This window comes from Epinephelus fuscoguttatus, linkage group LG12 (genome assembly GCF_011397635.1).
Source record: "Epinephelus fuscoguttatus linkage group LG12, E.fuscoguttatus.final_Chr_v1".
In the NCBI taxonomy this organism is placed as follows: Eukaryota; Metazoa; Chordata; class Actinopteri; order Perciformes; family Serranidae; genus Epinephelus; species Epinephelus fuscoguttatus.
The window spans coordinates 42877909-42891573 of NC_064763.1; the positions used below are offsets into that span (position 1 = coordinate 42877909).

The following is a 13665-nucleotide window of genomic DNA, read 5'->3' on the forward strand; positions in this document are numbered from 1 at the left end:
CATGTTCAGGGGAGGGACAGTGAATATATCAGTAGAAGGATGCTGAGGTTGGAACTGCCAGGCGAGAGGCCGAGAGGAAGACCAAGGATTTATGGATGTAGTGAGAGAGGACATGAAGTCAGCTGGTGTGAGAGAAGAGGGTGCAGAGGACAGGGTTAGATGGAGGCAGATGATTGGCTGTGGCCACCCCTGAAGGGAACAGCCCAAAGAAGAAGAGGAAGATGAAGACCATACGACATTTTCGCTGATTTTTGAGCAACATACTACACTTTGAGATTTTCGATGATTGTTCGACATAACAAAATAATAAATTGACATTTTTGATGTTTTGACAACATGACTTTTTGCATGATTTCACAACCACATACTATGATATGATATCATATGATATGAACGACTGATTGTTCTATGACATTTTTTGATGATTATTTAACAACATACAACATTTTAAATGTTTTTGTAATGATATATGACAGTGTCACATTCTTGAGGTTTTTTTGAATGACATGACTATTATACTATTACTACTATTTTTTTCACGATTTCACAGTCACATAATATATTATGACGTTTCATGATTTTATAACAAAACTTTTCTATGACATCATTAATGATTTTTGAATGTCAGTCTAGTATGTCAAAAACCATGTAAAGACGTAATTTCTGGTACAGTCTACTACTGGTGATTCTATACTATACAATGACGTTTTTACGTGGTTTTTGATGACATGCTATACTATGACAGAGAGACATTGACATTTTCACGTTGTTTTCGTTGACATACTGACCTTTTTTGTAATGTTTGGCAACATACTATGAAATTTTTCATGATTTTAATCACGCCTTCATCAAATTTCAATTGCATAATTTCGTGTAACTTTATTTTTGAAAATGTTCATTGAATACTTTATTTATGGCCTTAAAAAGATACTTTACTATGAGTTTTCATGACATTTTTGTTGCATACTATTTTAAGTCATTAATATTACGGCAATGACGGTTTACACAGTAAAAATGTTCAGTCTTTGCAGTGATATCTCAATGATCATTAAATGTCAGACATATTAGGAACTCATTTTTTACAGTCTAAACACACGATTCAGGATAAAGTCATCACATCATTAATGGACCTAATGGCTCATATGCCAATGAAAATTATAACAATCATACATAATTCTAAAAACACATTTAACGTGGACTGTTCCTGTAAAGTTTGTGTAAAATACAATAAAAAATGGACGCAGCTCAGTTTTTATTTTAACACAGTTTATTGTAAATCAAGTTTCCTCTGTTTTACTGAAGCTTCTGTTTGAATCCACAGTCTGATCTGAGACCTGCCAGCAGACTGGGTGTACTGGTTGACTCCCAGTCTGGAGCCACAGGTCGTCTCTGGTTAAACAAACGCTCTAAAAAAACTAAACTAAGACAAGTTCTTTCAGATCTGGATCAGTGTCTGGTGAGACGATGGCAGGGGTCGACCTATTTTTTAAGGATTATTGAAAAGAGCCTTCTTTAGTCGCGCTGTCATAAAGCGTCGTAGTCATCGTCATCTTCATGCTTCCTCTTCAGCGACTCGCCGCCACCGGAGTTCTGTGACACCATGTTGGTGGTGATGAGGATGTTCTTGGAGCCAATCAGAGACGGGTTGATGAGGACGTTGGAGACAGCAGGCGTGGACGGCGTGGCTGTCAGGACGAGAAAAGAAGGAAGGGTTAAACTGTTTTCACTGACAGGTCAGAAATGTGACGGCGGTTTTTAAGGGTTTTTCTACTCAAAAGAAAAAAAACAATATTGTAACATCTTATAAAATAAGTCCACACTTTAATTCTTTCTTTAAACAACACTTAAGCGTGGCTGAAAAAAATATTGCTGTACGTAATCATTCCTCCTGCTCATACTGGGGACAAACGCCTCGTCATGAGCAGAAATATATTTTAAAGTTTATCTGACATTGATGTGATGTGAAAATTAATTACAGAAAAATAAAATCATATCAGTGCAAACAGACTTCGATAGAGTCTTAATGAAAGACGACAAAATAAAACCATAGTCAATCGTCACTCTCTCCATTTCGACAAACTGAAAGCGGTGATATTTTGTGACAAAAATTAAAAAATATACCCAAGCCAAAATTTTCAGCTTCTCATCTACTATGACCCCTAGAAATTTATTGTAAGGAAGTATATCAATTTTTAATGTGAACATAAACAAGACTGTATTCATGTATAAATATGTACATCTCACTCATGACCTGCTGAGCGTTTCCAGAACTTTTTGAAGTCTTCCTCAGACATTCACTCATATTTCACAAGACACTCTCAGGACTTTTATCTTCCATATTGTTGGACCTCTCATAATCAATATTGACTGAAATATAGAGGAGCATCTCGTTGGAACAACCTGCTTCCATCTCTACAATCCTCATCTACATTATTGTTATTCATAAAACAAAAGACTCTCAACACTTCACTGATTCATTTGTTTGTTTTTTTGACACTGCAAATTGTACATCATTAACAATTTTGCATTAGCTCTTAGTCTGGAACTCTTGTCCGACTGTTGTTATTTAACAGGGGAGATATCTTCATAAACCATTTTTGGCTTCTAACCTCTCCTGCACAATTTTTTAAACTTGCAATTTTTTTCCCTGTCTATACATGTTTGTGCAAATAAACTAAACCTAAACCTATTCCTTCAATAATCAGCATGAACAGGATGAATGAATGCAGCAAACAAAACTGGTCTTGAAAAAATGTGACACAACACTCACATGCCGTCAGTGTTCATTCTGACACCTGACTACAAAAATAAATATTTTTTCAGTTCTTGTTCAGTTCTTATTACTGTTGGATTTGAGGGTGAAATTTATTTATTATTTTATTGGTTTAAGTTTTTACTTTTAACTACAGCAGCAGTGTGATGGTGCTGAAACAGTGATGGAGTGCCACAGGGGTCTGTTCCTGGTCCACTGACATTCACATTATACAGACATCCTCCAGTGTCTACGACTATTAAACTGTTAACACTTTGAATGGTATTGTTATTATCAGGCTGTTGTGATAACTGAATATTACAACACTGCGCTAATGACAAGGCAACCACAGGTGACAGTGAGCAACCACCACAACCGCTGTGTCTTTATCCGTTTATGAATCTGCTTGTTCTCATGTAAAAAAACGTTTCAATAATCAAAATGAATACTGAATTAAATTTTCATTGTGTCTTAACTTTCACTGCTGGATGCTGTCTGAACGCAGCCACATCAAGAAAACCTGCACAATATTTATAATTTAATAAAATTACTATATTAAAGCTTAAATGTATTCATTTTGTTTTTGAGTTAGTTTATTAGAGAGATTAACTAAATGATGAAAAAGTAATACCATTTCGGGTTTTTTTTTTTTTTTTTTTAATTCGCATATCTGTGTACTTTGTTTCATTTGCTGTTCCTGACTGAATAAAGTGCAGCTCTCTTGCCTGACCTCTGACGTGGATATAAACACACTGGTGTCAGTCCTGTATCAGGTCACTCTGCTTTCAGAGTTTAAATGAGTAACTGGGAGGAAACAGGTTCTTACTGGTTTTGGTGGTGGCCGTCTGAGAGGGCGGTGGGATCTGAACAGTGAACCTCTGTCCCGTCAGAGACACTGGAGTTCCAACTTTAGTGGTGACGGACTGGACAGACGGAGTTCCTGTGGAGAACACACTGGTCAGAACACACTGGTCTAGTACACACAGACTGGTCTGACTGGGAATAAATAAACAGCCACATCTGTATCGTCTAACATAAGAAGAAAACACAGAGCATTCACGCAGTACTCAGATCCTTTCACTTTATCATGAGTCACTCTAATTCATTTTTCTCTCATCGATCTTCACTCACCCAAAAATATGAACACTAAAACTGAATTTTTGGTATTTTTGTGTGAATTTATTAGAAATATAATATTTCCATTTCCCTTTTTAAAACAGATTTTTTTTTAATTTATACATTTTTTTTTAAAAAAATATTTGCCTTCGTCCTCTATAAAAATAGAGTTGTAGAGTTTTCTGCAAATTTATTAAAAATGTGATATTTCAGTTTTTTTCTTTTTAAAAACTGATTTTATTTTTTTTTGCACATCATACTTCAGTTTTACCTTTTTAATAGATTTACAAACTTTCTAAAATTCTGTTTTCACTGTCATTTTGGGGTACTGAATGCAGATTGATGAGGGAAAATGAATTAAACAATTTTAACGTAACAAAATGTGAAAAAAGTGAAATGATTTGATGAGCTAAATACTTTGTGACTGCAATTTATTACTCCTGACTAACACTTCATACTGGTGCCACTGGTTCTGTTTTCACTTACTGGTTTTAAAGTAAATCAGTAAATCAATTTGATCTAAAACACATTTAATTGATATTTTAAACCTTTTAATACAGACTAGTGGTTTCAAATATCAAGTTTTGGTCAGATTATGATCATGTGACCGGCTTCTCTTTCAGTTAGAGTGCCTACATGTCCCACAATCCCCTTTTTGACAAACTTCTGCTTTAGTTACATTCACATGTTTGCTTTACATTTAATCCTGCACCACATATAAGCATCATTTAAACATTGTATAAAGATCTTTAACTTCCTGTGTTAGCCTCATTTGTCTCACACTCCTCCTCCGGGTCAAATTTAAAATCTTTTTAAAGAGATAAAATACTGATGAGATATTCTCTCTGTCAGCAGTCTGTCAGTTAGAGAGGTCCTTCATTTCCCACAATCCCCTCCTGACACACTACAGTGAGAAATAAACTGTCTGAGAACAGTTGAGCTCTGATTTCAGATAAACTGACGGTGTTCAGTGTGCAGCACCCTCGGCAGCCTCACAGCTGCATCACAGCGACTCTGTCACATGACCACACTCACCGAGGGTCGGTGTGCTCGGCCTGCTGGTGACAGCACCGACACTGAGGCGAGGCACCGATATCCTGCCTGCAGACGACGAGACCTGGAGGGAAAAGACAATCGGAGGTTTGATGAGGAGAAAAAAAAACAAAAGAAAAACAGAACGTCACAGAATAAAACTTGTGTAAAAACTTCCGACCTTCTTCTGGATGGACTTGAGTCTGTAATTGGGCGCCGTCAGACAGTAGCGGTCTGGAGGAAGTCGAGGTCCTGTGTAGGGTTTGATCAGCGGGAGGGGAGTCTGGTTCTTCTGCCTCGCCACCTCCAACAGGAACTGGACACACAGCGGAGCAGGACGAAGAATTCAGAACAATTCAAATGGAAACCACTACATTTGGGGAAAAACAACTGAATTTGTAAAAATAAATCAAATAGATTTCATCGGGTTCTGACTGTTGTTTTCTGACTCATGGCCACAGGCTGAAACATCTGACACATAAAGTCGTTCTCTGTTCTGTGGCTGAGTTTTGACCTGATCAGCTGCTCCAATAAAAACTGACCCAGAGTCTAAACGAGACGCCAGAGGATGTCATGACATCACAATATGATGTGATGACTGTAACTCTGACACTCAGAGGACAGTAAACATGAGGACAGTAGAGGCTCACGTCTCGTGGCGGCGGCGAGGTGAATGACTGGTCCATGCGACACTGGATCGCCAGTTTGATGTCGTCTGCGTCCACGTTGGACTTCTTGGCATGTGTGGCGTAGATTTTGGCGTCCTCAATGATGGTGGTCACATATCCTGTGAACACAAACAGCAGCTGAGTGATGCAGACGATCATTTAAAAATTATACATCGTGTTTCTTTCATTTATCGATGGACTGACAGATTTAATAAAACTCTGAGTGTTTCCTACAGAATTCCTGCTTTGTTAAACATCTGCAGATTTATTTTTAAAATCCTGTTTACATCAATATTTGATAACTTTCAGTCTCACAAACATTCAGCGGGGCTACTGACAGTCTGAAAACTCCACAGACAAACTCAGCAGTTTATGTTTATGTCCATTACAGGCTTCTGTACTGATGTTCACATGTAAGAACACTCAGTGTGTTTCCAGTCCCAGTGAAGTGGAGCTACAGTCCCAGCTGGACGAGGACATCTAACTGGCCTACTGTCCTTGTCCCAGTATACAAGCACGGGAGGGGAATCCATTTATTGAGCCAAGTATGTGCGACTCCTCTACGATAGGTGGAGATATGCCCCCTTTCAGCTTGTTAGTATTGGACCTTTTTCCTGTTGACCTATTACGTCACAGACCAAACAATGGACAAACAAGTTAGCTACGGTTAGCTAGCAGCTAACTGCTACCATGGTGGACAACTTTACAGCTCTGTACATTTGGTGCGTCCAAAAAGTCACGGCTCTGGATGTAGATTTCTCCATGTTGTTACCGGCTTCTTCTTCTCTTACACATTTAATGCTATTGGACTTCCGGGTCAAAGCCCGGGGCGGAAACTGTGGAGCATGCTCAGAGCGCCTCGGCCAGTTTGGGTCTGATTGACTGTATACATGCAGGAGTCACGTGATCTGGGTGTGTTAGTCCCACTGTGACACATTCACTGCAGGACCATTTCACTCACACTGACATGTTTACAGGGATTTTAAATAAGTCCATTTCCTCTGATGTCATGGAAACGGACTGAGTGTCTCTGACTTACTGTAGGTGAACTCCAACATCTGGTTGATGACTCGAGGCTCGTACTCAGTGATCCCCATGTCCTTCAGGATCTGGATCATCACCTGAAACATACAGTTCACATTCATCAGATCACATCATCACGTCAGCAGCAGCATATTGGAAACACCAGGAGTGGAGGGGAAAAATCCATTCAGCACATTATCTTTTATTATAGACTTTATCTATTTTTACAAACACACATTTCAATAAAACTTTTGGTGCTAGAACAATAAAATCAGTTGCTTTTCGCTCCACTAGATGGTGCTGATGTTTTGTTCCTGGTGAGGTCAGCAGAGGTCTCAGCCTGCTGCATGTGGCAGGGCTATTCAAGAGAAGGCTGGGACACGGGGTCAAACATGGGGGGATTGCACATGCGCAGTGTAACTTGAGCTGCGATGCTGGAGGGTGACAGCAGGGGCGCTAGATACAAAACGCAGGATCCGCTCAGGGGATCAAGGAGTGCGCTTGGTGCGGTCTGCTTGGACTTTTGGACGGCGGCTACCTGAAGTTGTCGGAATTGCATCTCTGTCATTCTCACCTACGACGCAGGCCACCAGTGACAGTCCAATAATAAGCTGTGAAAATGACATGTATGCACATCCCCCTTATTCCACGGTCTCACACCATCTACTGAGCCTTTGAGGAAGTGCAGACCAGATTTTACTGCGCATGTGCAATCCCATGTTTGACCCCGTGTCTCAGCCTTCTCTTGAATAGCCTTGGCATGTGGCAGGAAGTTCGTCAAAACAAAGATGGAGGCACCGGAGACAGAAATCAGAAATGTGCCGTCAGTGTTTAAATCAAACATCTGGACTTATTTTGGATTTTTTAACAAAGAAGGAGGACTTGGATATGACACGTGTGATTTACAGCAGTGTCATATGAGAATAAAATACTGTTGGAATACTACGAACATAGGAGCACCTCACACGCCACCACCCAGAGATAGTGTTAGCTGCTGACGGTCAAGCTAACGCTAAACACGCTCCACTGAAAAATCAACCAACACTGGACGCACTTAGCTCGACACAACTACCATCAGACAATAACACAGTCCATCACCTACTTCCTGTGCAGAGACCTGTGTCCATACAGTGCTGTTGAAACCAAGGCTTCTGTTACATGCTAAAAACACGTGAACCCAGGTATGTAACTCCGCCCCCATGTTTTGTCTCCGACACAGCCGTACCCAAGCTCTACAGAGAAGTGAAGCATAAAGCTGAGGAACCTTTGAGTACAGCAGGAAGGGTGGCGTTAACCTGTGACGCCTGGACTTCAAGGTCAGAGGATTCATATGTGACGATAACAGGACATTATCTGAGAGAGGACAGGAGACTAGACAGATTTAGACACCCTCCTTAGTATATTTGGACGCTGCTACTTTTGGACTTTTACTCATGACTTGTGAGTATTTTACTCCGTAGCATTACTACTTTCACTTATGTAAAAATCGGAGTCTTGCAAAGACCTTTGACATATATATGAGTGTGCCACAGATTATCATGAGGGTGGGGAAAAATATCATGATTCTTCTGTGTGGCAAAGTCGTATCATGACATGGACGCCAAGTATCAATTTCTTTATTATATGTATTATTAATATAAAAATTACAAATTAAACTTTTAGTAGCCTACTACAATAATTAATCACTGCTTGTTCAGTCCACTAAAAACATTTTGCTGCAATAAAAATGATGACGTGAGATGAATGGACTGGATTCCTTTGGGGACATAATTTATAGTTTAATTTTTTTCACAATACTCAGAATACCATATTTAAAACTGCAATAACATTGTCCCATGAGAATATGATATTGTCAAGCCTCTCATTAAAACAGCTATTCTAACAACATATTATATTAAACTACAGAACAACGGTTAGAAATTATACGAGATTTAGATTGTGAGAAAGAAAAATAACTCAGAGTGAAAGATTTTTTTAAGTGAATGGGAGAAATTAATAATGTAAGACAGTGAAAATCTTCATTTGTAATCATGACTGTTTTTTCAACTTTTTCATCTTGTTTTTCTCATTATCTTTCTGACTGAAGACATGAAGTCTTAATATAAATGATACCTGTGGCTGTACACACACACACACACACACACACACACACACACACACAAGCTACAACTCAATAAACATTAAAGTTTCTTTTCTCTCTGAGTGTCTGAGTTTGTGACACAGTGCAAAGACCGTCATAAATATTCACACTTTAATATAAACTCTCAGTAAACTGTTAAAACACACATGTTGTGGTTTGTTTTGAGCTCAGTGACCAGTTTCACCGTAACACCGGCTGTTTAACGGACTCATTTACCGGAGTTTCGGTGTTAAACTCTCCGACAACACGAGCTAAACTGACCGGTAACGCTGATCGTCCTCTACCGGAGACACATCTGCAGTAACGGTGTAAAACACGAACACCGGTCGCTCGTGTTTACACCGGAACAGATCCTTTCCACCGGAGCCCAACGGCTATGCTAACATGCTAGCTGGTGGCCGTTGTTTTGAACGGTAATCCAGTGCTAACGTTAGCTAACAAGCTAGCTAACGTTTACATGTTCAGATATATGAATCTTTTGTCGATGTTAACAGAAACATAAAAACAGAAGCGTTAATGTAACCCGCAGATTAATGAGAAGTAAAGAATAAACACAGTTCATGATCAAATACCTGAGCGTCTTTAGGGATGGTTTTAGGGGCAGACATTTTGACTCTCCCCGCAGCGAAGCCGTTCAGCTTCTTCTTCTACGGTTTCACAACAACTGAGCGCTGCAGAGCGACGCCTGCTGGTCACACCCGACATTACATCATCCATAGCACACACATCAAACAGCACGGACACCAACAGGCGACGCTCAACAGAACGCCCCATAGCAACAGACTCGCCCATGGTTTCGTCCTACCGCCGCCATTTTGGACTGTCAGCAGACCCGCTTGCATACAAAGACACACAGACAAACTGAAGTATATCGCTATTAATTATGCTTACAATGCTACTCACCTCGTGATAGCTTGGTCACAGCTGCTTTTTCACGTTTTTGTAAAGCACAATATAGAAAAACAGCCTAGATGGCATCTCTACATATTACATCCACTTATGAGAAGATTAACTTAATTACTCCTTCAAAATCACCCCATAAGCCAATCTACCAAAAAATAAAAAATTAAAAACAAAAATCAGTATTTTAACTACAAACACATTAATGGTGACGTCACATAGTCAGGAATAAAGATTTATTTACAGTTTGTACAGTAAGGGGACAGTAATAATAATAATATATAGGCTATTTTAATATGATATATTTTAATGCTAAAGCAGTAATCAGTTCTGATATAAATGGTCCAAGAGGCCATATATATATATATATATATATGTATATATATATATATATATATATCTTCCCTCCAAAACGGGCATATTAAATTGATATTAAAACACTTTGAAACTTACACCTCAGGAGTTCTTACCTGTCGGGATCCTTCGGGAAACGGTGGAAGGCCAGGTGCGGGGTGTTCCACTGATAGTTGTTGCAGTTAATTGCACTACACTGTTTTCTTTTACTTGTTCTCTCCTCTCTCCTTGACATCCTGCATGTTGTCTGGGCGCAACAGTCCAAGATGGCGGCAGCGCCCCTAGTGGCTGTTGGCAAAAGTTCAACGGAGCCTCGCCTCTCGGTGTCCATGCTCTTTGCACATACTACAGAGCAGAGGAGGAAGTACTCACTACTAACTACTACACTTGTACTTGTACTGCAGTATGTGTCCCTGTAGCGCCCTCTGCAGGCTTTCTGTTGTTACAGCTCAGTTTCAGATCCTCTCAAACATTAATGTTGTTTTTCAGATTATTAGCAGTGTCTCTCAGATCAGATCAGATCAGATCAGATCAGGTGTTTGGACTCAGGTGAACAGACGTCATCTGAATGAAATATTTGAGCTCAGCTGATAAGAAACTTTCCCAGAAGTCATAAAGAGAGATGAAAGCTGAATGACTTTTACCAACGGTCCCAAAAGACTTCACTCAAATCCGGGCAGAGATAAAAGTGTTGACTCACATCACGTCAAACAGCCGTTGGGTGCTGATACATGTGATCTCAGGACTGGTGTGTAAATGTACATGTTCAGGAGAGGGTGAGGAAATATTCCACCTCACTTCCTGCATTCTGGTGAATTTTTATGAGGCGCTGTTGCAACAGTTTTATCTGAAAAGTCTCTAATGGACTGTTCTTTACTTATCAGAGGAGAGGACGGGTTGGCTGGCGTGTGACTTCATTTTTTAAATCTGATTTTATTTTAATTTATTTTGACCCTCCAAAGCTACAAATATTTTTCCCCACGCCTGGGTTTCCTCCAGGTGCTCTGACATGTTCTCCCTGTGTCAGCGTGGGTTTCCTCCAGGTGCTCCGACATGTTCTCCCCGTGTCAGCGTGGGTTTCCTCCAGGTGCTCTGACATGTTCTCCCTGTGTCAGCGTGGGTTTCCTCCAGGTGCTCTGACATGTTCTCCCCGTGTCAGCGTGGGTTTCCTCCAGGTGCTCTGACATGTTCTCCCCGTGTCAGCGTGGGTTTCCTCCAGGTGCTCTGACATGTTCTCCCCGTGTCAGCGTGGGTTTCCTCCAGGTGCTCTGACATGTTCTCCCCGTGTCAGCGTGGGTTTCCTCCAGGTGCTCTGACATGTTCTCCCCGTGTCAGCGTGGGTTTCCTCCAGGTGCTCTGACATGTTCTCCCTGTGTCAGCGTGGGTTTCCTCCAGGTGCTCTGACATGTTCTCCACGTGTCAGCGTGGGTTTCCTCCAGGTGCTCTGACATGTTCTCCCTGTGTCAGCGTGGGTTTCCTCCAGGTGCTCTGACATGTTCTCCTGTGTCAGCGTGGGTTACCCCCAGGTGCTCGGACCTGTTCTCCCTGTGTCAGCGTGGGTTTCCTACAGGTGCTCTGACATGTTCTCCCTGTGTCAGCGTGGGTTTCCTCCAGGTGCTCTGACATGTTCTCCCCGTGTCAGCGTGGGTTTCCTCCAGGTGCTCCCACATGTTCTCCCTGTGTCAGTGTGGGTTTCCTCCAGGTGCTCTGACATGTTCTCCCCGTGTCAGCGTGGGTTTCCTCCAGGTGCTCTGACATGTTCTCCCTGTGTCAGCGTGGGTTTCCTCCAGGTGCTCTGACATGTTCTCCCTGTGTCAGCGTGGGTTTCCTCCAGGTGCTCTGACATGTTCTCCCAGTGTCAGCGTGGGTTTCCTCCAGGTGCTCCCACATGTTCTCCCCGTGTCAGCGTGGGTTTCCTCCAGGTGCTCTGACATGTTCTCCCTGTGTCAGTGTGGGTTTCCTCCAGGTGCTCTGACATGTTCTCCCTGTGTCAGCGTGGGTTTCCTCCAGGTGCTCTGACATGTTCTCCCTGTGTCAGCGTGGGTTTCCTCCAGGTGCTCTGACATGTTCTCCCCGTGTCAGCGTGGGTTTCCTCCAGGTGCTCTGACATGTTCTCCCAGTGTCAGCGTGGGTTTCCTCCAGGTGCTCCGACATGTTCTCCCCGTGTCAGCGTGGGTTTCCTCCAGGTGCTCTGACATGTTCTCCCTGTGTCAGTGTGGGTTTCCTCCAGGTGCTCCAGCTTCCTCCCACAGTCCAAAGACATGCAGGTTAATTGGTGACTCTAAATTGTCCGTAGGTGTGAATGTGAGTGTGAATGGTTGTCTGTCTCTATGTGTCAGCCCTGTGATAGTCTGGTGACCTGTCCAGGGTGAACCCTGCCTCTCACCCAGTGTCAGCTGGAAAAGGCTTGGAAAGTGAATGAATGAATGAATGAATGAATGAATGAAAACACAGGAGCCTCCCATCACCATATGATATAGAATACTGTGACTTTAATAAGAACTGTAATTTAATTAAATTTTCACATTTCCAACAGTTTCAACAAATCTGATGTGAATGGAGAATTTATGGCAGAGCTGCTGTATTAAACTGGAATAAACTGCTCAGGTGTTCCTAATAAAGTGAACACTGAGTGTTAATGAGCTGAGACTCAGCAGCTCAGTACTGATATAAAAATATGGATTATTGGTTTTAAAAGTTTCTGCTCATGTTTACAGGTCAGACTAAGTCAGTCAGCTTTCCTCCTCCTCCTCCTCCTCCTCCTCCTCTGTCTTTGCTCTCAGTTCAGGAAGGAGTTGAAGCTGCTGACCTGTAGCTGACCTCACTGCTTCCTGTCTGTCTGTCTGTCTGTCTGTCTGTCTGTGTGTTAACTACAGACGGTGAATTTAACAACTGATAAATTTTCCTTTCTCTCTTCTTGACAATGTTGTAAAAAAGGATTTTACTTTATTTTATTATTTTCTTCACTTCTTATTAAAGACAGTTTCTGATCTCAAACATAAAACTATCTGTGAATATTTTATTACCTGGCAGAGGTCAGAGTTTGTCTCCAGTTTTTATTTAAATTTGTTTTGTTTTTATTGAGGGAATACAGATCATAATGGGCTGAGGGAATTATCAGTTTATTTCATTTTGTTTGTTTTATTCAATTTATTTCTTCTTCTTCTTTTATTTTTTTTTTTTTACTGTTCCCTGATATAGTGCCCTAATATAACGACACTTTAATTAATGTGGGTGCAGACTGTTGCTCTGTGATTTATTAATGTCTGTTTTTGTGCTGTGTTTTCCTTCTGCCTTTATTAATCATTTAAAGACACAGAGATAAAATAATTTATCCAGAGTTAATTTCAGCAGTCGCACACTGACAGACTGAAACTAAGTGAATTCATAAATAAGTAAATAAATAGAGCCAATAATTAATAGAGAGAACTTCAGCTTTTAACTTTACTTCCTCAGGTAGAAAATGTGTCGCTGAATAAAACAGACTTCAGCATGAAACATAATAAATACATAAAACAAACAATAAAGTTCAAACCTCCACACACACATTAAAACATGAATATCAGAGACGTGCAGCTGAAACTGAAACCAAAAGAATAAATTTAATATTAAACAAACAGTTCAATGTTATAAACTCAGTCTGACGTTTACAGAGTTCATTCATTATGTCTTTAAATATT

The 13665-nt window shown here is 40.8% G+C and overlaps 2 protein-coding genes across 3 annotated transcripts in view; one reads left to right on the plus strand and one right to left on the minus strand.

Moving 5' to 3' along the window:
• Positions 1 to 1249: 1249 nt before the first annotated feature.
• Positions 1250 to 9390, minus strand: taf9 (TAF9 RNA polymerase II, TATA box binding protein (TBP)-associated factor). The gene is made up of 7 exons (XM_049592718.1): positions 9304 to 9390; positions 6608 to 6689; positions 5551 to 5687; positions 5082 to 5216; positions 4904 to 4985; positions 3579 to 3692; positions 1250 to 1685 (listed from the first exon to the last, which is right to left on the minus strand). Exons 1-7 carry the CDS (start codon positions 9337 to 9339, stop codon positions 1525 to 1527), a joined length of 747 nt encoding a protein of 248 aa, XP_049448675.1. The 5' UTR covers positions 9340 to 9390; the 3' UTR covers positions 1250 to 1524.
• Positions 9391 to 10976: 1586 nt separating this feature from the next.
• Positions 10977 to 13665, plus strand: part of LOC125898743 (uncharacterized) — a 233730-nt gene continuing 231041 nt past the window's right edge. Inside the window, exons 1-3 of one of the 2 annotated variants that reach the window (XM_049592669.1) lie at positions 10977 to 11336; positions 11688 to 12083; positions 12128 to 12171. The gene's annotated coding sequence lies outside the window, so the exon portion shown is untranslated. Of the gene's footprint in view, positions 11337 to 11625; positions 12084 to 12127; positions 12172 to 12215; positions 12372 to 13665 lie in introns of those variants that run through there. The other variant, XR_007450648.1, reaches the window with a different exon arrangement.